A 25,865-nucleotide genomic window follows, 5' to 3' on the forward strand; every position below is an offset into this window, starting at 1 on the left:
CGTGTTAGCATTAGCGCCGTGTTAGCGTTAGCTCGGTGTTAGCAGGGCTTAGCAAACAGCAGTAAACACAAGCACGTGTAGGGGGGGTGGAGGAGGTGGCGGCGGCGAGTTTTTTTTTTTTTTTTTTTACGACAGTGACATGTGCCTACCAGAACTGTGGGGGAGCTCCGGAGAGGGAAAAAAAGCATATGCTCGGCCGGAAATGGCTCGCTCCTTCGTTGGTTTCTCTTTTTCTACTGTTCACTGACTGACACATCACTTACTCTGTTCCCACATGTTGCACATACACCACAATCTATGAACAGAACTTCCTTGTTAAAGCAGAACTATGCAGGATTTGGGCTGTAATTATTGTGGCTCAGAGTCACTGATGGTTGAGTGACCTGTTATGAAGTGAATGGGGTCTAGGCCAATGCGCTCACCCCCCCCACTGGCTGAAAACCGCACTTGCAAGATCAGTCGTCCGTCTCGGTGTTACAACTCTTTAGATTTCACACTTTATTGGGAGTTCACAGACAACTTGAAGAGGTTTGGAAAAATCCTTGTTTTACTTTTGAGTTTAATGTGATGGATCCAGACACCCTAGATTGCATGTACACGCTGTGAACTTCTGGGTTAAAAAAGTCATTAACTGACTCTAGTGCTTAATTTTGTGGTAAACATATGGTTCAACAGACAAAAATTTTAATTCACTGTATTAATGTGGTGGGTGTTGAGTAAAATTTTACTTGAAGAAAGAATGGAATTAAATCATTATCCACACTGAACACCTGAATAAATCAAGTCCTTAGATTCCTTCATTTTGTGATACTAGGTATGTTTACCAGCCAAATATTTTTAATTCAATATGTTAACGGGATTGTGTTGTCTCAACTTTGTTGAATAATATTACTTATGAAATTATAATGAAATAGTATCATTAAATGTTATAATTCCACTTTGGTCATCACGGCCGACGCAAGAGACGGAAAGAAAAATAAGACGGAAAGAAAACTATTTCACGTTCCCCACCGGAACCTCACTGGTGTGACACCCAGCGGAAGTAAACAAAGACTACGCGCTAGCAGCGTTATCTGCATGGTTATCAGTGTGTCTGAGTCAGCTTGAAGACGGTCGCTGTGGTCGTATCTCAGAGAAATATTTCAGTGTGGATGAAGCAACGATGTCTTCAGTTGAGTCTCTGAGAGAGTTTGTCACCGAGCGACTAACTGCTGCTGCTGAAGAAATATTCAGAGTCTTTAAACAAACTGTCGTCGAGTACGAGGAGGAGATCGATCGTCAGCGCAGACTGCTGGATATCGTCCTAAAACCAGAGATAAAGCTCCACAGGACAGGTCTGTATAACCAGAAGGACTAACTAACACAGTGATGTGACTCAACTTGTCCGAAGAAAAGTTTCAAGTCATAACAAAAATCAAAGGGCCACTGCTGCACCATGGGCCATGACATCCATGTACTGTAAGCGGGTGGGGAAAACCTTAGATGTTGTCTCTTAAGTTCCTTGTTTTTATCATGTAAAGCACTTTGAGCTGCTGTGGGCATGAAACGTGCTTTACAAATAAAGCCTGATTGATTGATACAGATGTCCAATTTCAACAAAAAAAAGGGGGTTTGGCAAGAAAATGAGCAAACAAAGGACAAAGAAAATTTCTCAGTTCCTCTCCAGCGCCCTTAACGGGGCCACATGAAACAAAACACAAATAAACGTGAACACATCTAGACAATAACAAACAAACAGAATACTGGCAGAAATCTAATCATAATGAAATCAAATAAATTGATTCAGAATAATCAAAACAAAATACTAAATACTAACAATAAATGAATAGCTCCAACATAGGATTTGGACAAGTTTATGAGTGAGTTGCTTTAGGACAAAGGGCCGAACCTGGATCAGAGTTTTTCCATTATGGTCTAATTCTCACGTCTCCTTGTTGTTCCAGAGTTCTAATCTAATAATGACCGTAGGAGCCAAATTGGTAATTTTCTTTGTTTTATAGTGTTGTACACATTTTGTGCCAGTAGGTGGCGATCTCTGTTCAGGCTCAGGCACTTAGGCTACACCTGCTACACCTATACACTTACATACTGGCACGCGTAAAGCCTTTTAAACCGTCAGCGTGCGTCGATAGTTACAAAGGGCGACTAATGACATCAAATAAATTAAATCAGAATAATCAAAACTAAATACTAACTAAACTAAATACCAAACTAAACAACACCAAATACTAATAATAAATAAATAGCACCATCATCCATGATGATCTAATTCTCATGTCTCCTTGTAGTTCCAGAGTATCTACAGCAACATGTCTGTCAGGAGGAGTTTGTTCTCTCCAGTCTGGAGCAGGAGGAGCCAGAGCCTCCACAGATTAAAGAGGAAGAGGAGGAGGTCTGCAGCAGTCAGGAGGGAGAGCAGCTGCTACTGAAGCAGGAGACTGACACCTTTATGTTGACTCCTACTCATGAGGGAAGTGACCACAGAGAACCAGAACCAACCAGTGACCAGCAGCTCCTCTCTCACAGCTCTGCTGTAGCTGAGAGCCAACATCAGGAAGGAAGTGGACATGTAGACCCAGAACCACCTGGAAATGTAGAGACACAACCAAAGAAGAGACGTCGCACAAGTGACAGTGACGGTGTACGTAGTCACGCAGGTGAAGGACCTTATTTGTGTGTAAAATGTGGGAAAGGTTTTATGCATCAAATAAACTTAAACATCCATCGGAGAATGCACCCCAGTGAGAAGCCATACACCTGCAAAACCTGTCGGAAAAAGTTTACTCACAAGTCACATTTGAATAGGCATACAAAAATCCACACAGGTGAGAAGCCGTTCACCTGCAACACCTGTGGGAAAAAGTTTACTGAACGGTCAGATTTGCTTAGGCATACAAGAATCCACACAGGTGAGAGGCCTTTTTTTTGTGAAATATGTGACAAAGATTTTATCCGTGAAGAAAGCTTGGTGAGTCATATGAGAACTCACACAGGTGAGAAGCCATACACCTGCAAAACCTGTCGGAAAAAGTTTACTCACCAGTCACATTTGATTAGGCATACAAGAATCCACACAGGTGAGAAGCCGTTCACCTGCAACACCTGTGGGAAAAAGTTTACTGACCGGTCTTCTTTGAATAGGCATACAAGAATCCACACAGGTGAAAAGCCGTTCACCTGCAACACCTGTGGGAAAAAGTTTACTGACCGGTCAGATTTGAATAGGCATACAAGAATCCACACAGGTGAGAAGCCGTTCACCTGCAACACCTGTGGGAGAAAGTTTACTGACCGGTCAGATTTGAATAGGCATACAAGAATCCACACAAGTGAGAAGCCTTATTCTTGTGATATATGTGGGGAAAAATTCAGTTATCTGTACCAATCTGCGGCCCATAAAAAAAGACATGAAGGTGAAAAACTATAAGTCTGTAACACCTGTAGGGAACATTTGTAGTGAACAATCAGTATTAAGTAGGTTTATTAAAAACCACACAGGTGAGAAGCAGGTATGTCATCAGTCCCGGCACAAACTAATAAAGCACACACTTCTTCCCACCACCAAACCAAACCATTAAATTGACCAGAACACCAAGTGTCCAATTGGCCTTCAGTAGGTAGATAGATAAAACCTGCACAAACAAAATGGAGAAAATAATGTATCCCCATTTTGTAATAGGAAGATGGATGTTGATATTAGACAATTACATGTAACACCAATAAGCGTTCAAATTTAAAAACTTTAAAAAATACCTACAAAATCAACAGTACATGCTACAGTGTTGAAACTTTAAAGCAGAAGTAAGTGATATATTTGTGTTAATATAAGTCTTAAATAGTTATATCTTCCGACAGCAATCACTTACATAGAGTGTTTGGTCTGAAACACGGGTCTGTCAGTCCCTCTGCTCTGCTCTGAGCCGAGGAGAAAACATTTATCGTATCCTACAGTTTTTATCCAATGAGGAGAGAGAACGGCATGCAGGGCTGTGTGTGCAGCCAAGGGACGCCGTGAATGTGGCGACGTAGGGACGAGGACTGTTATGGTGCGTTCAAGGAAACTCGTATTTTTCCGACCGTGAAGTCATACCAGTTCGATCTGGTACGAGTTCACCGGTCGGAAGTTACGAGTGGCCGTTATAGTGACTTTCACCGGTAAAACAGGTCGGAAAAACACGAGTGGGTTGCCTGGAACGCTACAAAGTCGTAAATTGTGACTTGAAGCTGTAATTTACGATTTCAAAAGCCTGCCTGGAACGCAGCATTAGCGAAAACGACCGGACCACTTACTTCTGCTTTAAGCCCAGTGTTTGTCCATTATTGACCACTTTTTCTGCAGCCAGACCCTGTTGGTAAAACCAGGAGCAGAGACCCTGTCGTCTATGTCAGTGGTTCCCAACCTGGGGGGCGGGACCCCCCAAGGGGGGCGCCAAAGATCCAGGGGAGGTCGCGAAGCCCTCTTGATTTTAAAGGGTTTAATAATTTTTATGTAATTAAAATGTTAAATAAATGAGTAGGCTAAGCATTTAATTCATGTGACAAAATCAACTAAATTCAAGGGCCACATTAAACATTTATTTGTGTATTTAAATAGATAGACAAATAAATTATAGGCCTATATCAATAGATGATTGAATATCAACAGTTTTAAAACATTACATACATAATACAGCAGGGCAATATCAGTCACAATGAATTTGAAAAACTGCATGGAACAGTGAGAAAAAATCTGTGTAAAATTACAACATATTCTTCAGAACTTGTACTTTTAAAAACACAATCATATTTTTAAAAGTACAAGTTCTGGAGAAATATGTTGTAATCATACACAGGTTCTCCTGATTGTTTGTTCCATGCTGTTATTAAATTACTGATGTAAAAGAAGTTATGATATTCCTTATTTTATTTTATTTTACATCGGGGGGGAGGGGGGTCACCAAAGTTTTCAATGGTAAAAATATGGGTCCCTTGAGAAAAAGGTTGGGAACCACTGGTCTATGTTGTTGTCATGATTGTAGCAGGTCAGGACCACCGGGGGAACAACTTCTTCAACCTTAAAGACCCACTCCCGTGAAAATCGTGTTTTTTGAGCTTTTCACATGTTCCTGTGGCATTTTTCTTGTGTTAGAGCACTTATCAGCAGAGAAGGAAGTGCAAAATTGCATTTCAGAGTTTTTCTGCCTTCAAACTGCTGTGAACCAATGGCAGACTCAAACTGGCAGTTTCAGGAAGACTGGAGTTGAGGGTGTCACGCCTGGTTCACACTGGACGCCGAAGCGCCGCGACGCGGAGCGGCCGCGGAAATCGCGCGCGAGCCGCGTCCCTCCAGTTCACACCAGACGCTGATTTCTCCGCGGCGGTCGCGAGCGCCTCTGCTCCTCAGCTGTTGTTTACTCACATTCAGAGCTGTGTTTTTTACATCATGGATAAGTAAATAACCTCATATAATTATAACACCGTGTGCTGTGGGTCAAACAACTCCCTGTACTTCACTTCCAAGATTAATTTCACGTCCTCCTTCACTTTACAACAACTCGTCTCTGCCTCTCTCTTTCTCTCTCTCTTTCCCTGTTTGTTTGTGTGTTTTGACCCCCCCTCCTCCTCCCTGCAGCCAGCCCACTGCGTGTCTCCCTATCCTGTGTGTGTGTGTTTTCATCTCTCTTGTTCTCTGTTGAGTCTGACAAATATAAATACGGTCGCATTTGTCAATCGCGGTATTTTATTTTGAAAATCGCTTTTATTTTGAAAATTGACCGGATTCTCTCGTGTTTCTTTGTGTGACTTCCTGCCAGAATTGACGCGGTCGGCCGCGGCTCGCGCACAAAATAGAGCAGACGCCGAAACCGGCGCTCCACGGCGCGAGCCGACCGCAGAGGACCGCGACGCTCCGCGTCTAGTCTGAACTACAACACCAGTTAACGAGGGCGCCGAATGGAAGCGGACTCCGCTCCGCGGCTATTCGCGGCGCTTCGGCGTCCGGTGTGAACCCGGCGTCACAGCTCCAGGGGAGGGCACTAGTGCTACAAGCTCCCGCCCCGCTCTGCATCTGGCTCAGAGGTGAAAGCCTTCACAGCTCGGTGTAGCTGTCAAGGTATAATAGGTATAGCTCACCTGGTAGAGCAGCTTGCACCGTGAGCAAGGACTATGCACCAGTCTGGGATCGAATCCCAGTGTGGAGTTTTACGTTAAACGCGCTGAATCTGTAATTGTACAATGTCCAGCTGTCAGCAAGCGGGGGGGTGGGGTGCGAGGAGGTGGCTGGGCGGGTGCAGAGCAGCGCAGTCTCCGCCCACCCCCCAGAGGTGCATTGCTAATGTGCATGGCTAATGAGCTGGTTTTAAAATGGCCGAAAAGGGTCGCGGGAGTGGGACTTTAAGTGTTTTCTCCTGTTTCCTGTTCAGTTTTGCACACAGCTCTTTGTTTGCTTGGTGTGCTGCTTGTGGTTTGTTTTGCTCTGTCTCTCTTCTACTTGTTCCCTCCATCCATCATCTATCACTTACCAGGGGTGGGGTCATGGTGGCAGCAGACTAAGTAAGAAGGTCCTAGACATCGCTCTCCCTGGTAACACTCTCCATCTCCTCCTGGGGGGTCCCTAAGCGTTCCCTTTCCAGATGGGATGTATAATCCTTACAATGAGTTCAGGGTCTGTCCTGTAGTCTCCTCCCAGTCGGACAGACCTAGGAGATCTCCAAAGGGAGGTGATGTGACTCATGTAGGATCCTGATCAGGACTGTTGATGGTCACAGTCAGTGTTGTTAGTTTAACTTTTTTAAAATTTAATGTTTGGACAAGTTTGTTTTGAGTGTGTTGCTTTAGGACAAAATAAGACCAAACCTAGATCACAGTTTGTCCATTGTAGTAGTCGTTTGTCAAACAAATAAAAGTTTCAAAGTAAACTTCAAATCATAAAAATTAAAGGGCCACTGCTGCGCCATGGGTTGTGGTGTACTTGGATGGGAAAAAACATATTGTTCAATTAAATGTCCAATTTCAACAACAAACGTGGTTTATTTGACCAGAAAAGTGAGTAACCTAAGAACAAAGAAAATTTCTACGTGATACGTATAATCTCTGGTGCCCTTAACGTGGCCAAACGAAACAAAACACAAAGAAAACACCTGAACTAACAGAAATCTAATAATGACATCATATAAATTAAATCAGAATAATCCAAACTAAATACTAACTAAACTAAATACCAAACTAAACAACACAAAATAGTATACTAACAATAAATAAATAGCTCCATCATCCATGCTGGTCTAATTTTCATGTCTCATTGTCCTTCCAGAGCTCCCACAGCAACATGTCTGTAAGGAGGAGTTTGTTCTCTCCAGTCTGAAGCAGGAGGAGCCAGAGCCTCCACAGATTAAGGAGGAAGAGGAGGAGGTCTGCAGCAGTCAGGAAGGAGAGCAGCTGCTACTGAAGCAGGAGACTGACACCTTTATGTTGACTCCTACTCATGAGGGAAGTGACCACAGAGAACCAGAACCAACCAGTGACCAGCAGCTCCTCTCTCACAGCTCTGCTGTAGCTGAGAGCCAACATCAGGAAGGAAGTGGACATGTAGACCCAGAACCACCTGGTGTAAAATATGGGAAAGGTTTTATGCATCAAAAAAACGTAGACATCCATAGGAGAACGCACGCAGGTGAGAAGCCGTACACCTGCAACTCTTGTGGGACAAAGTTTACCAGGAAGACAGATCTGGTTAGGCATACAAGAATCCACACAGGTGAGAGGCCTTTTTCTTGTGAAATGTGTGACAAAGGTTTTGTCCGTGAAGAACACTTAGTGAGTCACATGAGAACTCACACAGGTGAGAAGCCTTTTTCTTGTGCAACATGTGGGAAAAGTTTTGCACATAATGCAAACCTGACGACTCACAGAAGAACCCACACAGGTGAGAAGCCGTACACCTGCAACACCTGTGGGAAAAAGTTTACTGCCCCCTCAGCTTTGATTAGGCATATAAGAGCCCACACAGGTGAGAAGCCGTACACCTGCAACACCTGTGGGAAAAAGTTTACTGACAGCACAATCTTAAATGATCACAGAAGAACCCACACAGGTGAGAAGCCTCATTTATGTGTAAAATGTGGAAAAGGTTTTATCCGTCGAATGGGACTGGTGTTGCACATGAGAACCCACACAGGTGAGAAGCCGTACACCTGCAAAACCTGTGGGAAAAACTTTACTGGCCAATCAGATTTGATTAGGCATACAAGAATCCACACAGGTGAAAAGCCGTACACCTGCAACACCTGTGGGAAAAAGTTTACTGGCCAATCAGATTTGATTAGGCATACAAGAATCCACACAGGTGAGAAGCCTTATTCTTGTGATATATGTGGGGAAAAATTCAGTTATCCGTCCCAATCCGCGGCCCATAAAAAAACACATGAAGGTGAAAAACTATAAGTCTGGAACACCTGTAGGGAAAATTTGTAGTGAACAATCAGTATTAAGTAGGTTTATTAAAAACCACACAGGTGAGAAGCTGGTATGTCATCAGTCCCGGCACAAACAAATAAAGAAGTTCATCATAGCACATACAGAGTTACAGATTCAAAATTACTCTTTTATTTCCTTCCCACCACCAAACCAAACCATTAATTTGACCAGAACACCAAGTGTCCAGTTGGCCTTCAGTAGGTAGATAGATAAAACCTGCACAAACAAAATGGAGAAAATAATTTATCCCCATTTTGTAATAGGAAGATGGATGTTGATATTAATTAGACAATTACATGTAACACCAAAAGTTTTTTGTTTTTTTTAAACAACACAACATTGCATGACCTCTAAAATGTCATTGTCATTGACCTTCTAATCAAATAATCACTGTCTAGGCCACACTTAATGACAACTGCTTTTATGAAATGTTTATTTTGCTGGTTAATCATTAAACCACTTGTATTATGCTTGAATTTTGATGTTGCCTTTACTTTGTAGTCAGTGTTGTAGTTAATTAATCTCTTTAGTCACACTTGGTTGTCCTGTTGTATTCTTTTGAGATTAAGATATGAGATTAATGACTATATTCAACAAAGTAATCAAATAACTTCCTTTCTGAGGACCAATGATCTGTCTTAACAATTACATTTCTTAAATATGTCTTTCTATGATCTTGCTCTCCCCAGTCATAGTGGTCAGTCTATTTCAGTCTCACAGGATCTGGCATTTGCTCTTGATATAGTAAGCCAATGATTTCTTGTATTTCAGTTTTGATCCATCTGTTCTTGTTTACCCAGACTGCATTATACACACGGAATACCTGAATAAAACAAGTCATTTCTAGCTCTAATGCTTCATTGAATTAAAGCAGAAGTAAGCGATCCGGTCGTTTTGGCTAATGCTGCGTTCCAGGCAGGCTTTTGAAACCGTAAATTACAGCTTCAAGTCACAACTTACGACTTTGTAGCGTTTCAGGCAACCCACTCGTGTTTTTCCGACCTGTTTTACCTGTGAAAGTCACTATAACGGCCACTCGTAACTTCCGACCCGTGAAGTCGTACCAGATCGAACTGGTACGACTTCACAGGTCGGAAAAACACGAGTTATGAGTTTCCTTGAACGCACCATAACAGTCCTCGTCCCTACGTCACCACATTCACGGCGTCCCTTGGCTGCACACACAGCCCTGCATGCCGTTCTCTCTCCTCATTGGATAAAAACTGTAGGATACGATAAATGTTTTCTCCTGGGCTCAGAGCAGAGCAGAGTGACTGACAGACCCGTGTTTCAGTCCAAACACTCTATGTAAGTGATTGTTGTCGGAAGATATAACTATTTAAGACTTATATTAACACAAATATATCACTTACTTCTGCTTTAAACATACTAATATTAATGTATACCAGCCAAATATTATATACATGTAGACCCAGAACCACCTGGAAATGTAGAGACACAACCACAGAAGAGATGTCACACAAACACAAGTGACAACGTACACAACTGTCCTACAACAAAGAGTCACTGTGACACTAAGAAAGGTAATAAGACTCTAAAACGTGACACATCTGGAAAAGACTTTAAGTGTGAGTCTAAACTGAAAAAACACCAGAGTGGCCACACAGGGAAAAGGACATTTTGTTGTAGCGCCTGTGGGAAAGAATTCAGTGACAGGTCAAATCTGAGAACACATATAAGAACTCACACAGGTGAGAAGCCTTATTCTTGTGAAATATGTGGGGAAAGATTCAGATCTTATTCCCAGTCCTCAGCACATATGAAAATACACACAGGTGAGTTGCCTAACACCTGCAACACTTGTGGGAAAAAATGTACCCTCAAGACAGATTTGATTAGGCACACGTACATCCACACAGGTGAGAGGCCTTTTTGTTGTAAAATGTGTGACAAAGATTTTAACCAAAAAACAAACTTGGTGAACCATATGAGAACTCACACAGATATGAAGCCTTATTCTTGTCAAACATGTGGGAAAAGGTTTGCAACCAATACAAACCTGACGAAACACAGAAGAACCCACACAGGTGAGAAACCGTACACCTGCGACTCTTGTAGGAAAAAATTTACCCAAAAGAATCATTTGACTAAGCATATGTACATCCACACAGGTGAGAAGCCTCATTCTTGTGAAACATGTGGGAAAAGGTTAACAATCAATTCAAATCTGACGCTTCACATAAGAATCCACACAGGTGAGAAGCCTTATTCTTGTGAAATATGTGGGGAAAGATTCAGATATTCTTACCAGTCCTCAACTCGTATGAAAACACACACAGGTGAGAAGTCGTGAACCTGCAACACCTGTAGGGAAAAAATGTAGTGACCAATCAGTTTTGAGCTGGTTTATTAGAATCCACAGGTGAGAAGCAGGTCTGTCATCAGCCACAAACAAAGAGGTTCAGCAGAGTTAAGGATCCAAATATGACACTTTCCTGTTCTTCTCATCATGACGTCATTTTATTGTTACTCTCATCTTTATGTTTATTAGACTTTGTATTCTTGTTAATAAAGCTCTTTATTCACACTCAACCTACGGCAATCGAGCCTTCTCCCGCACCGCACCCCGCCTTTGGAACTCTCTCCCCCAGCCCATCAGAGACTCACTCACATAATGATCCATACAGATAACAAGTCATAGACTGACTGAACGTGTGGGACAGATTTCACACTAAATGGGAAGTTCACAGACGACTTGAAGAGGTTTGGAAAAATCATTGTTTTACTTTGAGTTTAGTGTGATGGATCCAGACACCCCAGATTGCATGTACATTATACACACTGTACATCTGGATTAATCAAGTCATTTCTGACGGTGGTGCTTAATTTTGTGGTAAACATTCTAATATTATGCTATGTTTAACAGACAAATATCATTCACTATATTAATGTGGTGGTGGTGGTGTTGAATAAAATTTTACTTTAAAATTAGAATTAAATTATTATACACACTGAACACCTGAATAAAACATGTCCTTTCTGACTTTTCCTTCATTTTGTGTAATAGCCTACTAATACTAGGCATGTTTACAAGCCTACATATTTTTAATTTTAACAGGATTGTGTCTTGATAATTTTGTTGAATAATAGTTTACTTAATGAAATAATATCATGCAATATTATAATTCCACTTTGGTCATCACGGCCCCAGTGGCGCAAAGAGTTGCAAAGATTATTAGAACATTTACGGTATATCGACCGAAACGGAAAGGAAAATATTTCACGTTCCCCACCGGAACCTCACAGTGTGACACCCAGCGGAAGTAAACAACGACAGTGCGCTAGCAGCGTTAGCCATTGTCTCTGTATGGAGTCAGTTTGAAGACGTGTGATCGTATCTCAGAGAAATATTTCAGTGTGGATGAAGCAACGATGTCTTCAGTTGAGTCTCTGAGAGAGTTTGTCACCGAGCGACTAACTGCTGCTGCTGAAGAAATATTCAGAGTCTTTAAACAAACTGTCGTCGAGTACGAGGAGGAGATCGATCGTCAGCGCAGACTGCTGGATATCGTCCTAAAACCAGAGATAAAGCTCCACAGGACAGGTCTGTAAAGGCCACATTGTTGATTCACTATCTTTAAACAAAAATGTATAATGTAGTAGTAGCCTAGTAGATCAAATCAATCTTTAACTCATAAAAAATCAAAGGGCCATTGCTACATCCCTGTGGTGTAAGCGGATGGGAAGAAATAGGTTTTTCTCAAGTGCCCTCAATTTGGCCAAATGAAACAAAACAAAAACAATAAACAAGAAATCACCTAAACTAAACAAATGACAAACTAACAGAATAGTGACAGAAATCTGATCATAATGAAATCAAATAAATTGATTCTGAATAATCAAAACTAATTATTAAAGCAGATAACAGCGGCACGGCCGTTTCGGCTAATGCTGTGTTCAAGGCAGGCTTTTGAAACCGTAAGTTACAGCTTCAAGTCACAACTACGACTTGGTAGCGTTCCAGGTAACCCGTAGCTCGTGTTTTTACCGTCCTGTTGTCTGTGAAAGTTCCCTATAACGGCCACTCGTAACTTCCGACCCGTGAACTCGTACCAGATCGAACTGGTATGACTTCACAGGAAGGAAAAACACAAAGTACGAGTTTCCTTGAACGCACCATGAGTTAGCAGCCCCCGCCCTTGTCAGGCATCAATTGGTCCTCGTGCTACGTCACCACATTCACGCGCATCCCTTGGCTGCACACACAGCCCTTCATGCCGTTTTCTCCCCTCATTGGATAACACTTGTATCCCACAAGGAAAATTTTCTCCTCGGGTTACAGCAGAGCAGAGTGACGGAGAGACTCGTGTTTAGGCTGAAATACTTCATGTAAGTGATTGCTGACGGAAAATAGGACTATTTAGGACTTATATTAACAAAAACATTCCACTGATATCTGCTTTAAATAGAATCAGAATCAGCCATTATTGTCACTATACAGAAGTACAGCGAAATTACAGCAATCAACCCGTCCGTACACAGACAGGGCTGTTGCTAGGAATTCTGGGCCCCTTTAAAGAATACTAAAGTGGGCCCCATACTCTTTACTCTCTTTTACTTTTTTTTTCTTAGACTACGTAGTCTAAGAAAAATAAACGAGTACATAAAAAACGATACTACTACTTTGCTTTGGTGTTAATGCAGCATTACTATCAGTATTAGTCAGGGTCTTATGCAGAATAAATCAGTCATACAAAGATTAGACTACTGGGGTTTTTTGTGGGCTCCACTGGGCGCTGGGCCCCCTACAATTATCATCACCTTTCCCCTATATTAATGATGGCCTAATTCTCATGTCTCCTTGTTGTTCCAGAGCTCCCACAGCAACATGTCTGTCAGGAGGAGTTTGTTCTCTCCAGTCTGGAGCAGGAGGAGCCAGAGCCTCCACAGATTAAAGAGGAAGAGGAGGAGGAGGTCTGCAGCAGTCAGGAGGGAGAGCAGCTGCTACTGAAGCAGGAGACTGACAGACTGCAGGATATCATCTGGAAACCTGAAACTCTGCTACACAGGACAGGTCTGTAAAACCTATTCTTTTCATCCCTTAAAAAGACAAACAACAAGTATGCAACAAAATTAAGTTTTAATATTTCTCGTCTCCTTCTCTTCTAAACTTTATTTAAATTTAACTTATCTTTTGCTGCTCTGTTTTTATGTTGAACGTGTATGCCTGGGAAATTGTACTTTATTTATTTGCCTTGATTTATTTATTATTTACCTTTTTGTTTCATGATTCCCCTACTGTTATGTTTGCACTCTACAAGTGCCTGTTTTTTCATGTGTATTACTGTTGATGTTGTCCTCATTGAGAGTTTGTATTTTCAATACTAAATAAAAAATAAAATTAAAAAAAAGGTCTGTAAAACCAGCATAGTCTGATTGAAAAGTAACACAGTAGCCAGTTCATTCAGATCTGATTTTGTTCCTTCAAATTCAGTCGCTTTCCCAAAGCGTCTTGTACGAGTTGCGACTGGGGCAGAATCACTTAAATTAGCGGGTTGACCCAGGTCTGACGTTTCCACTGCAAGTCAGTCGGAGCCAAGCCGATTAAAACCTGCATCAGTTGCATAGTTGTTTGAAGCGGGTCAACACAAGTTGCTGAGCCGATTGTCAACTGTTTTGTTTTTTTTGGGCCAGCGGGAAAGGGGTATTACTGAGATTTAAATGTCTGATTGTGTGTGTCTATCTGATTGTGTCTTCTCTGTACTTCCTGTTTCTTCTCCTGAATATGTTATGATGTCACTGATAGATACTGTAACTTAATCAGACACTTTCTACTCTATATTTCTGCTATTTTTCATGTCTCCTTGTTGTTCCAGAGCTCCCACAGCCACTTGTCTGTAAGGAGGAGTTTGTTCTCTCCAGTCTGGAGCAGCAGGAGCCAGAGCCTCCACAGATTAAAGAGGAAGAGGAGGAGGTCTACAGCAGTCAGGAGGGAGAGCAGCTGCTACTGAAGCAGGAGACTGACACCTTGATGTTGACTCCTACTCATGAGGGAAGTGACCACGGAGAACCAGAACCAACCAGTGACCAGCAGCTCCTCTCTCACAGCTCTGCTGTAGCTGAGAGCCAACATCAGGAAGGAAGTGGACATGTAGACCCGGGATCACCTGGAAATGTAGAGACACAACCACAGAAGAGACGTCACTGTGACACTAAGAAAGGCCACACAGGGAAAAGGACATTTTGTTGTAGCACCTGTGGGAAAGAATTCAGTGACGGGTCAAAACTGAAAAGACATTCAAGAACTCACACAGGTGAGAGACCTTATTTGTGTGAAAAATGTGGGAAACGTTTTATGCATCAAACAAACTTAGACTTACATATGAGAACACACACAGGGGAGGAGCTGTACATGTGCAACTCTTGTGGGAGAAAATTTACTTGGAAGATAGATTTGATTAGGCATACATACACCCACACAGGTGAGAGGCCTTTTTCTTGTGAAATGTGTGACAAAGATTTTACCCATAAACATACCTTGGTGGACCATATGAGAACTCACACAGGTGAGAAGCCTTATTCTTGTGAAACATGTGGGAAAAGTTTCACAACCAGTGCAATCCTGACGAAACACAGAAGAACCCATACAGGGGAGAAGCCATACACCTGCAACACTTGTGGGAAAAATTTTACCTGGAAGATAGATTTGATTCGGCATATGTACATCCACACAGGTGAGAAGCCTTATTCTTGTGAATTATGTGACAAATGTTTTAACCGTAAAACAACCCTGGTGGTCCATATGAGAACTCACACAGGTGAGAAGCCTTATTCTTGTGAAACATGTGGGAAAAAGTTCACAACCAATGCACACCTGACAAAACACAGAAGAACCCACACAGGTGAGAAGCCTTATCCTGGTAAGACATAATGATCCATACAGATAAGGCAGGCAAGGCAATTTTATTTGTATAGCCCGTTTTTACAAACAGCTTGTCTCAAAGGGCTTTACATGGCATCGTAACAACATCCTCTGTCCTTAGACCCTCACATCGACTGAGGAAAAACTCCATGGAAAACCCTTTTAACAGGGAAAAATCGGAGAAACCTCAGGGTGAGCAACAGAGGAGGGATCCCTCACCCAGGACGGACAGACGTGCAATAGATGATGTTACAGACAAGAAAACAGTTTACAGTTTATGTCACAGAATGTGCGAAATATGGAAATGTTAGCAGGAGTTGATGGAGGCAGCCTCTGGTGAGGGGGGGGGGGGGTAGTTTGGTCCATGGGAAGGGAGGGGAGGCCGGTCTAACCGCAGGGGAAGGGGGGGGGTGGGGGGGGGGGGGGGCGATGCAGGCGGCGGCTGGTGCAGAGAGATGGAGCTCCGGTGGATCTGCGGAAACACAGAGAGAGTGCGAAACACCAAGGCCAAACTACAAAGTACAACAGAAAATGACAGTTCAAAAATATACTGAGGAGAGGAGAGGTAAGAAGAGGGCTCTGTGTAACCAGATGTGTCAGATAACAAGTTATAGACTGACTGAACGTGTGGGACATATTCCGCACCCAATGGAGAGTTCACAGACGACTAAGTGGTTTGGGAAAAATCATTGTTTTACTTTGAGTCTAGTTTCTAAGAATGTAAATAACTGAGCTGTGAAATAGTCATGTTAATATTTTCATACTCTACCACAGTTATAAGTGATGATGCCAGATGGTCCAGATTGCATGTACTTTGCACTGAACACCTGAATAAAAAAAAAGGAAGTAATTTCTGACTGTATAGTGCTTCATTTTGTGCTAAACATACTAATATTAACGTTTACCAGACAAATATTATTCTTTAATTAACTTGAAATGTCTTGATTGTGTTGGTCCCTTTGTTGAATAAAAGAAATTAGAATGAAATCATGTATAATGAAATATTATAATTCCTCTTTGGCCATGAAGGCAATTGTACGTGTTGGTTTTCTTCTTTTATACCTAGATTTACAACTTTTTCCAGTTTGTTTTTATTAGATTTCTATGGAACGAAACTTTGAGGGGGAATGAAAAAAATATTGTCGTTCCCCACCGGAACTTCTGAGTGTGACACCCAGCGGAAGTAAAACGACAGCTCGCTAGCAGCGTTATCAGTGTCTGTGTGGAGTCAGCTTGAAGACGGTCGCTGTGGTCGTATCTCAGAGAAATATTTCAGTGTGGATGAAGCAACGATGTCTTCAGTTGAGTCTCTGAGAGAGTTTGTCACCGAGCGACTAACTGCTGCTGCTGAAGAAATATTCAGAGTCTTTAAACAAACTGTCGTCGAGTACGAGGAGGAGGTCGATCGTCAGCGCAGACTGCTGGATACCGTCCTAAAACCAGAGATAAAGCTCCACAGGACAGGTCTGTAAAACCCGGAGAGACTCGAGTTTCAAATCATGAAAATCAAAGGGCCACTGCTGCACCATATGGGCCATGGCATCCGTGAAAGCTGATGGGGGAAAACCCTATGTTGTCCCCTAAGTTCCTTGTTTCTTATCATGTAAAGCCTTTTGAGCTGCTGTGGGCATGAAGAGTGCTATACAAATAAAGCCTGATTGATTGATAATCTCCACAGATGTCAAATTTCAACAAAAAACGTGATTTGACCAGAAAATGAGCAAACAAAGGACAAAGATAATTTCTCCGTGCCTCTCCAGTGCCCTTAACGTGGCCACATGAAACAAAAGACAAATAATAAACATGAAAACACCTTGACAATAATAGAATACTGACAGAAACCTGATCATAATGAATTCAAATAAATTGATTCAGAATAATCAAAAGTAAATACCAAGCTAAATAACACATTGAATACTAACAATAAATGAATAGCTCCAACATAGGATTTAGACAAATTTATGAGTGAGGTCAAACCTAGATCAGAGTTTTTCCATTATGGTCTAATTCTCATGTCTCCTTGTTGTTCCAGAGCTCCCACAGCAACTTGTCTCTGAGGAGGAGGATGAGGAGGAGGAGAAGGAGAAGGAGTTTGTTCTCTCCAGTCTGGAGCAGGAGGAGCCAGAGCCTCCACAAATTAAAGAGGAAGAGGAGGAGGTCTGCAGCAGTCAGGAGGGAGAGCAGCTGCTACTGAAGCAGGAGACTGACAGACTGCAGGATATCATCTGGAAACCTGAAACTCTGCTACACAGGACAGGTCTGTAAAACCAGAATAGTCTGATTGAAAAGTAACACAGTAGCCAGTTCATTCAGATCTGATTTTGTTCCGTCAAATTCAGCTGCTTTCCCAAAGCGTCTTGTACGAGTTGCAACTGGGGCAGAATCACTTTAGCGGGTTGACCCAGGTCTACGTTTTTTTTTTTACTGAGATTTAAATGTCTGATTGTGTGTGTTCTCTGTACTTCCTGTTTCTTCTCCTGAATATGTTGTAATGTCACTGATAGATACTGTCACTTGATCAGACACTTTCTCATCTCTATATGTCTGCTGTTTCACACGACTCCTTGTTGTTCCAGAGCTCCCACAGCCACTTGTGTGTAAGGAGGAAGAGGAGGAGTTTGTTATCTCCAGTCTGGAGCAGGAGGAGCCAGAGCCTTCACAGATTAAAGAGGAAGAGGAGGAGGTCTGCAGCAGTCAGGAGGGAGAGCAGCTGCTACTGAAGCAGGAGACTGACACCTTTATGTTGACTCCTACTCATGAGGGAAGTGACCAGAGAGAACCAGAACCGACCAGTGACCAGCAGCTCCTCTCTCACAGCTCTGCTGTAGCTGAGAGCCAACATCAGGAAGGAAGTGGACATGTAGACCCAGAACCACCTGGAAATGTAGAGACACAACCACAGAAGAGTCACTGTGGCACTAAGAAAGTAAAAAAGACTCTAAAACGTGACACTTCTGGAAAAGACTTTAAGTGTGAGTCTAAACTGAAAAAACACCAGAGTGGCCACACAGGGGAAAGGACATTTTGTTGTAGCACCTGCGGGAAAGGATTCAGTGACAGTTCAAATCTGAGAAGACATTCAAGAACTCACACAGGTGAGAAGCCTTATTCTTGTCAAATATGTGGGGAAAGATTCAGATATTCTTACCAGTCCTCAACACATATGAAAATACACACAGGTGAGTTGCCATACAACTGCAACTCTTGTGGGAAAGAATTTACCCTCAAGACAGATTTGATTAGGCATACATATATCCACACAGGTGAGAGGCCTTTTTGTTGTGAATTGTGTGACAAATGTTTTACCCAGAAACACACCTTGGTGGTTCATATGAGAACCCACACAGGTGAGAAGCCTTATTCGTGTGAAACATGTGGGAAAAATTTCACAGTCAGTGCAAGCCTGACGCTTCACAGAAGAATCCACACAGGTGAGAGACCGTACACCTGCAACACCTGTGGGGAAAAGTTTATCGGCCAGACAGAATTGAATCGGCATACAACTATCCACACAGGTAAGAAGGCTTATTCTTGTGAAACATGTGGGAAAAAGTTCACAACCAGTACAAACCTGACGCTTCACAGAAGAACACACACAGGTGAGAGACCATACACCTGCAACTATTGTGGGAAAAAATTTACCCAAAAGATGCATTTAACTATGCACACGTACATTCACACAGGTGAGAGGCCTTGTTCTTGTGAAATATGTGGGGAAAGATTCAGATATCCTTACCAGTCCTCAGCACATATGAAAACACACACAGGTGAGAATCCGTCAATCTGTAAAACCCGTAGAGAAAAAAATTCTTGACCAATCAGTTTTGAGCAGGTTTATTAGAATCCACAGGTGAGAAGCTAATGCTGTCATCAGCCACAAACAAAGAGGTCCATCAGCAGCACATACAGAGTTAATGATCCAAATATGACACTTTTCTGTTCTTCTCATCATGATGTCATTTTTTGTCACTCTCATCTTTATGTTTACTAGGCTTTGTATTCTTGTCTATGTGACTATGTGTTGAAACTATGTGCTGTCAATCTTGGCCAGGTCTCTCTTGCAAAAGAGATCTTGGATCTCAATGGGACAAACCTGGTTAAATAAAGGTTATACTAATAATAAAAAATAAAGCTCTTTATTCACACTCAGTCATCCTGTTGTGTTTTTTTGAAGAACAAATGAATGAACTGATGAATACGATAATTTTGTCCTCTCTGAGGATTGATGAAACTCTGTTAACAAGGAAGTTTTGTTAATAAATTGTGGTGTATGTGCAACATGTGGGAACAGAGTTAGTGATGTGTCAGTCAGTGAACAGTAGGACCCACTCAGGTGAGAAGCTGCACATCTGTGGAGGAAGCTTCAGTCAGACCACACAAGTGGTAAGACATAATGATCCATACAGATAACAAGATTTCACACTCAATGGGGAGTTCACAGACGACTTGAAGATGAGGTTTGAAAAAATCATTGTTTTATTTTGAGTCTAGTGTGATGGCTCCAGATTTCCCAGACTGCATGAACATTATACACACCGAACATCTGAATTAAACAAGTCATTTTTGACTCTAGTAGGCCTACTTCATTTTGTGGTAAAAAAGAAAAAAAGGAATACAACGCTATGTTTAACTGACAAATATCATTATTTTTAATTCACTTAGGGCTTGGCTGTGGTGGTGTTAAATACAATTTTACTTAAACAAAAAAAATTAGAATGAAAAAATTATACACAATGAACATCGAATAAAACAAGTCCTTTCTGACTCTGCTTCATTTTTGTGCTATAAATACTAATACTAGGTATGTTTACCAGCCAAATATTTTTAATTCACTATGTTAACGGGATTGTGTTGTCTTGATAACTTTGTTGAATAATAGTTTACTCACGAAATTATAATGAAATAATATCATGCAATATTATAATTCCACTTTGGTCATCACGGCCCCAGTGACGCAAAGAGTTGCAAAGATTATTAGAACAATATCGACCGAAACTTTAAGGGCGCGGTAAAGTTGGTTTTATATTCGACATTCGCTAGTTTTTTCCTGTTTCTAACTTTAATAGCGTCATGAAAACTGCACCGATTTCATCCAGGTTGATATTATTTTGTAGAGATCAGTGAGCCACACATTTCACAGGTCTCATCAACTCACCAACCTCAGTGGCTGTGGCGAAAACTCAAAGGAACAGCGCTGAATGTCTTTCCGAGTACTGTGCGGCAGCCGGGGCGCTTAGGGACCGTCGTAAAATTGCAATGTCGGATTTTCCCCGTTTGAACAAATAAAAAAAATAACAACAACACAGAAATACTGTCATTACCACAAAGCTAAGAGTTTCACAGCATTTTATTATTCACTCATATTCAATAGCGCCACCATTTGGTCAGTTATAAGCATTTTACCTTTGGGCTGATAACATTTCTTGATTTTATTTTGAAATAGCTCTCTGGAATTTCAACTTACAAACACCATTCCACTTCTCATTTGTTTGTAAGGTTGGTATTGATCTTTCACAACTATTATCTCCCAGAAAATCATGTAAAAAAAAAACCCCCACACAATTAGTATCCATTGACCTTATTTTATGAATATTTCTTGGTTTTATTTTGAAATAGCTCTCTGGAATTTCAACTTACAAACACCATTCCACTTCTCATTTGTTTGTAAGGTTGGTATTGATCTTTCACAACCATTATCTCCCAGAAAATCATGTTAAAAGAAAATCCACAAACAATTAGTATCCATTTACCTTATTTTATGAATATTTCTTGATTTTATTTTGAAATAGCTCTCTGGAATTTCAACCTACAAACACCATTCTACTTCTCATTTGTTTGTAAGATTGGTATTGATCTTTCACAACCATTATCTCCCAGAAAATCATGTAAAAAAAAAACCCCACACAATTAGTATCCATTGACCTTATTTTATGAATATTTCTTGATTTTTATTTTGAAATAGCTCTCTGGAATTTCAACCTACAAACACCATTCTACTTCTCATTTGTTTGTAAGGTTGATATTGATCTTTCACAACCATTATCTCCCAGAAAATCATGTTTAAAAAGATCCCCAAACAATTAGTATCCATTGACCTTATTTTACGAATATTTCTTGATTTTATTTTGAAATAGCTCTCTGGAATTTCAACCTACAAACACCATTCTACTTCTCATTTGTTTCTAAGATTGGTATTGATCTTTCACAACCATTATCTCCCAGAAAATCATGTTAAAAGAAAATCCACAAACAATTAGTATTCATTGAACATTGTGTATGAATATTTCTTGATTTTATTTTGAAATAGCTCTCTGGAATTTCAACTTACAAACACCATTCCACTTCTCATTTGTTTGTAAGGTTGGTATTGATCTTTCACAACCATTATCTCCCAGAAAATCATGTAAAAAAAAAAAAACCCACACAATTGGTATCCATTGACCTTATTTTATGAATATTTCTTGATTTTATTTTGAAATAGCTCTCTGGAATTTCAACCTACAAACACCATTCTACTTCTCATTTGTTTGTAAGGTTGATATTGATCTTTCACAACCATTATCTCCCAGAAAATCATGTTTAAAAAGATCCCCAAACAATTAGTATCCATTGACCTTATTTTACGAATATTTCTTGATTTTATTTTGAAATAGCTCTCTGGAATTTCAACCTACAAACACCATTCTGTAATATTTGGTGTGACGAATGATTTGACAGGACGACCAGGTTTTCGTGTCACAGCCAGTTCAACTTTACTTAACTACCAGATCACAGTACAACATGGCTCTAACCCCGGAAGTGTTGTTGTCCCCCGGTTACCTTTGACCTTAAAGTCACAGTATCAAACCCACAATACATTACACATTCTACTTCTCATTTGTTTGTAAGGTTGATATTGATCTTTCACAACCATTATCTCCCAGAAAATCATGTTTAAAAAGATCCCCAAACAATTAGTATCCATTGACCTTATTTTACGAATATTTCTTGATTTTATTTTGAAATAGCTCTCTGGAATTTCAACTTACAAACACCATTCTACTTCTCATTTGTTTGTAAGGTTGGTATTGATCTTTCACAACCATTATCTCCCAGAAAATCATGTAAAAAAAAAAAAAGAAAACCCACACAATTAGTATCCATTGACCTTATTTTATGAATATTTCTTGATTTTATTTTGAAATTGCTCTCTGGAATTTCAACCTACAAACACCATTCTACTTCTCATTTGTTTCTAAGATTGGTATTGATCTTTCACAACCATTATCTCCCAGAAAATCATGTTAAAAGAAAATCCACAAACAATTAGTATTCATTGAACATTGTGTATGAATATTTCTTGATTTTATTTTGAAATAGCTCTCTGGAATTTCAACTTACAAACACCATTCCACTTCTCATTTGTTTGTAAGGTTGGTATTGATCTTTCACAACCATTATCTCCCAGAAAATCATGTAAAAAAAAAAAACCCACACAATTGGTATCCATTGACCTTATTTTATGAATATTTCTTGATTTTATTTTGAAATAGCTCTCTGGAATTTCAACCTACAAACACCATTCTACTTCTCATTTGTTTGTAAGGTTGATATTGATCTTTCACAACCATTATCTCCCAGAAAATCATGTTTAAAAAGATCCCCAAACAATTAGTATCCATTGACCTTATTTTACGAATATTTCTTGATTTTATTTTGAAATAGCTCTCTGGAATTTCAACTTACAAACACCATTCTACTTCTCATTTGTTTGTAAGGTTGGTATTGATCTTTCACAACCATTATCTCCCAGAAAATCATGTAAAAAAAAAAAAACCCACACAATTGGTATCCATTGACCTTATTTTATGAATATTTCTTGATTTTATTTTGAAATAGCTCTCTGGAATTTCAACCTACAAACACCATTCTACTTCTCATTTGTTTGTAAGGTTGATATTGATCTTTCACAACCATTATCTCCCAGAAAATCATGTTTAAAAAGATCCCCAAACAATTAGTATCCATTGACCTTATTTTACGAATATTTCTTGATTTTATTTTGAAATAGCTCTCTGGAATTTCAACTTACAAACACCATTCTACTTCTCATTTGTTTGTAAGGTTGGTATTGATCTTTCACAACCATTATCTCCCAGAAAATCATGTAAGAAAAAATCCCCAAACAATTAGTATCCATTGACCTTATTTTATGAATATTTCTTGATTTTATTTTGAAATAGCTCTCTGGAATTTCAACCTACAAACACCATTCTACTTCTCATTTGTTTGTAAGGTTGGTATTGATCTTTCACAACCATTATCTCCCGGAAAATCATGTTAAAAGAAAGTCCACAAACAATTAGTATTCATTGAACATTGTGTATGAATATTTCTTGATTTTATTTTGAAATAGCTCTTTGGAATTTCAAACTACAAACACCATTCCACTTCTCATTTGTTTCTATGGTTGGTATTGATCTTTCACAACCATTATCTCCCAGAAAATCATGTTAAAGAAAATCCCCAAACAATTGGTATCCATTGAACATTGTGTATGAATATTTCTTGATTTTATTTTGAAATAGCTCTCTGGAATTTCAACCTACAAACACCATTCTACTTCTCATTTGTTTGTAAGGTTGATATTGATCTTTCACAACCATTATCTCGCCGAAAATCATGTTTAAAAAGATCCCCAAACAATTAGTATCCATTGACCTTATTTTATGAATATTTCTTGATTTTATTTTGAAATAGCTCTCTGGAATTTCAAACTACAAACACCATTCTACTTCTCATTTGTTTGTAAGGTTGGTATTGATCTTCCACAACCATTATCTCCCAGAAAATCATGTTTAAAAAGATCCCCAAACAATTAGTATCCATTGACCTTATTTTACGAATATTTCTTGATTTTATTTTGAAATAGCTCTCTGGAATTTCAACCTACAAACACCATTCTACTTCTCATTTGTTTGTAAGGTTGGTATTGATCTTTCACAACCATTATCTCCCAGAAAATCATGTTAAAGAAAATCCCCAAACAATTGGTATCCATTGGCCTTATTTTATGAATATTTCTTGATTTTATTTTGAAATAGCTCTCTTGAATTTCAACCTACAAACACCATTCCACTTCTCATTTGTTTGTAAGGTTGGTATTGATCTTTCACAACCATTATCTCCCGGAAAATCATGTTAAAAGAAAGTCCACAAACAATTAGTATTCATTGAACATTGTGTATGAATATTTCTTGATTTTATTTTGAAATAGCTCTTTGGAATTTCAAACTACAAACACCATTCCACTTCTCATTTGTTTCTATGGTTGGTATTGATCTTTCACAACCATTATCTCCCAGAAAATCATGTTAAAGAAAATCCCCAAACAATTGGTATCCATTGAACATTGTGTATGAATATTTCTTGATTTTATTTTGAAATAGCTCTCTGGAATTTCAACCTACAAACACCATTCTACTTCTCATTTGTTTGTAAGGTTGATATTGATCTTTCACAACCATTATCTCGCCGAAAATCATGTTTAAAAAGATCCCCAAACAATTAGTATCCATTGACCTTATTTTATGAATATTTCTTGATTTTATTTTGAAATAGCTCTCTGGAATTTCAAACTACAAACACCATTCTACTTCTCATTTGTTTGTAAGGTTGGTATTGATCTTTCACAACCATTATCTCCCAGAAAATCATGTTTAAAAAGATCCCCAAACAATTAGTATCCATTGACCTTATTTTACGAATATTTCTTGATTTTATTTTGAAATAGCTCTCTGGAATTTCAACCTACAAACACCATTCTACTTCTCATTTGTTTGTAAGGTTGGTATTGATCTTTCACAACCATTATCTCCCAGAAAATCATGTAAAAAAAAAACCCCACACAATTAGTATCCATTGACCTTATTTTATGAATATTTCTTGATTTTTATTTTGAAATAGCTCTCTGGAATTTCAACCTACAAACACCATTCTACTTCTCATTTGTTTGTAAGGTTGATATTGATCTTTCACAACCATTATCTCCCAGAAAATCATGTTTAAAAAGATCCCCAAACAATTAGTATCCATTGACCTTATTTTACGAATATTTCTTGATTTTATTTTGAAATAGCTCTCTGGAATTTCAACCTACAAACACCATTCTACTTCTCATTTGTTTGTAAGGTTGGTATTGATCTTTCACAACCATTATCTCCCAGAAAATCATGTTAAAGAAAATCCCCAAACAATTGGTATCCATTGGCCTTATTTTATGAATATTTCTTGATTTTATTTTTGAAATAGCTCTCTGGAATTTCAACTTACAAACACCATTCTACTTCTCATTTGTTTCTAAGGTTGGTATTGATCTTTCACAACCATTATCTCCCGGAAAATCGAATATATAAAAAAATCCCCACACAATTAGTATCCATTGACCTTATTTTATGAATATTTCTTGATTTTATTTTGAAATAGCTCTCTGGAATTTCAACTTACAAACACCATTCCACTTCTCATTTGTTTGTAAGGTTGGTATTGA

The 25,865-nt window shown here is 39.6% G+C and overlaps 4 protein-coding genes across 5 annotated transcripts; all 4 read left to right on the top strand.

Moving 5' to 3' along the window:
• The first annotated feature begins 1,162 nt into the window (after positions 1 to 1,162).
• LOC146969778 (uncharacterized) lies at positions 1,163 to 3,138 on the top strand. Its single transcript, XM_085805363.1, has 4 exons — positions 1,163 to 1,334; positions 2,295 to 2,618; positions 2,826 to 3,008; positions 3,098 to 3,138. The coding sequence occupies exons 1-4, from the start codon at positions 1,163 to 1,165 to the stop codon at positions 3,121 to 3,123; spliced, it is 705 nt and encodes a 234-aa protein (XP_085661489.1). The 3' UTR covers positions 3,124 to 3,138.
• Positions 3,139 to 6,616: 3,478 nt separating this feature from the next.
• LOC146969779 (uncharacterized) lies at positions 6,617 to 9,270 on the top strand. Its single transcript, XM_085804536.1, has 3 exons — positions 6,617 to 6,698; positions 7,292 to 8,071; positions 8,156 to 9,270. Exons 1-3 carry the CDS (start codon positions 6,617 to 6,619, stop codon positions 8,419 to 8,421), a joined length of 1,128 nt encoding a protein of 375 aa, XP_085660662.1. The 3' UTR covers positions 8,422 to 9,270.
• A 1,173-nt stretch (positions 9,271 to 10,443) lies between these two features.
• Positions 10,444 to 19,170, top strand: LOC146969780 (uncharacterized). The gene is made up of 3 exons (XM_085804537.1): positions 10,444 to 10,502; positions 10,534 to 10,670; positions 18,730 to 19,170. Exons 1-3 carry the CDS (start codon positions 10,444 to 10,446, stop codon positions 19,149 to 19,151), a joined length of 618 nt encoding a protein of 205 aa, XP_085660663.1. The 3' UTR covers positions 19,152 to 19,170.
• On the top strand, positions 11,781 to 15,356 carry LOC146969781 (uncharacterized). Of its 2 annotated transcripts, XM_085805326.1 has the most exons (3): positions 11,781 to 12,019; positions 13,289 to 13,489; positions 14,292 to 15,356. In XM_085805326.1, the coding sequence occupies exons 1-3, from the start codon at positions 11,848 to 11,850 to the stop codon at positions 15,344 to 15,346; spliced, it is 1,428 nt and encodes a 475-aa protein (XP_085661452.1). In that variant the 5' UTR covers positions 11,781 to 11,847; the 3' UTR covers positions 15,347 to 15,356. The 2 variants fall into 2 exon arrangements, with proteins under 2 accessions (XP_085661452.1, XP_085661453.1); XM_085805327.1 differs by lacking the exon at positions 14,292 to 15,356 and having other exon boundaries at positions 13,289 to 14,091.
• Positions 19,171 to 25,865: the final 6,695 nt, after the last annotated feature.

Source organism: Trachurus japonicus, chromosome 17, assembly GCF_045865225.1.
Source record: "Trachurus japonicus isolate A0001 chromosome 17, Traja_1.0".
NCBI lineage: Eukaryota > Metazoa > Chordata > Actinopteri > Carangiformes > Carangidae > Trachurus > Trachurus japonicus.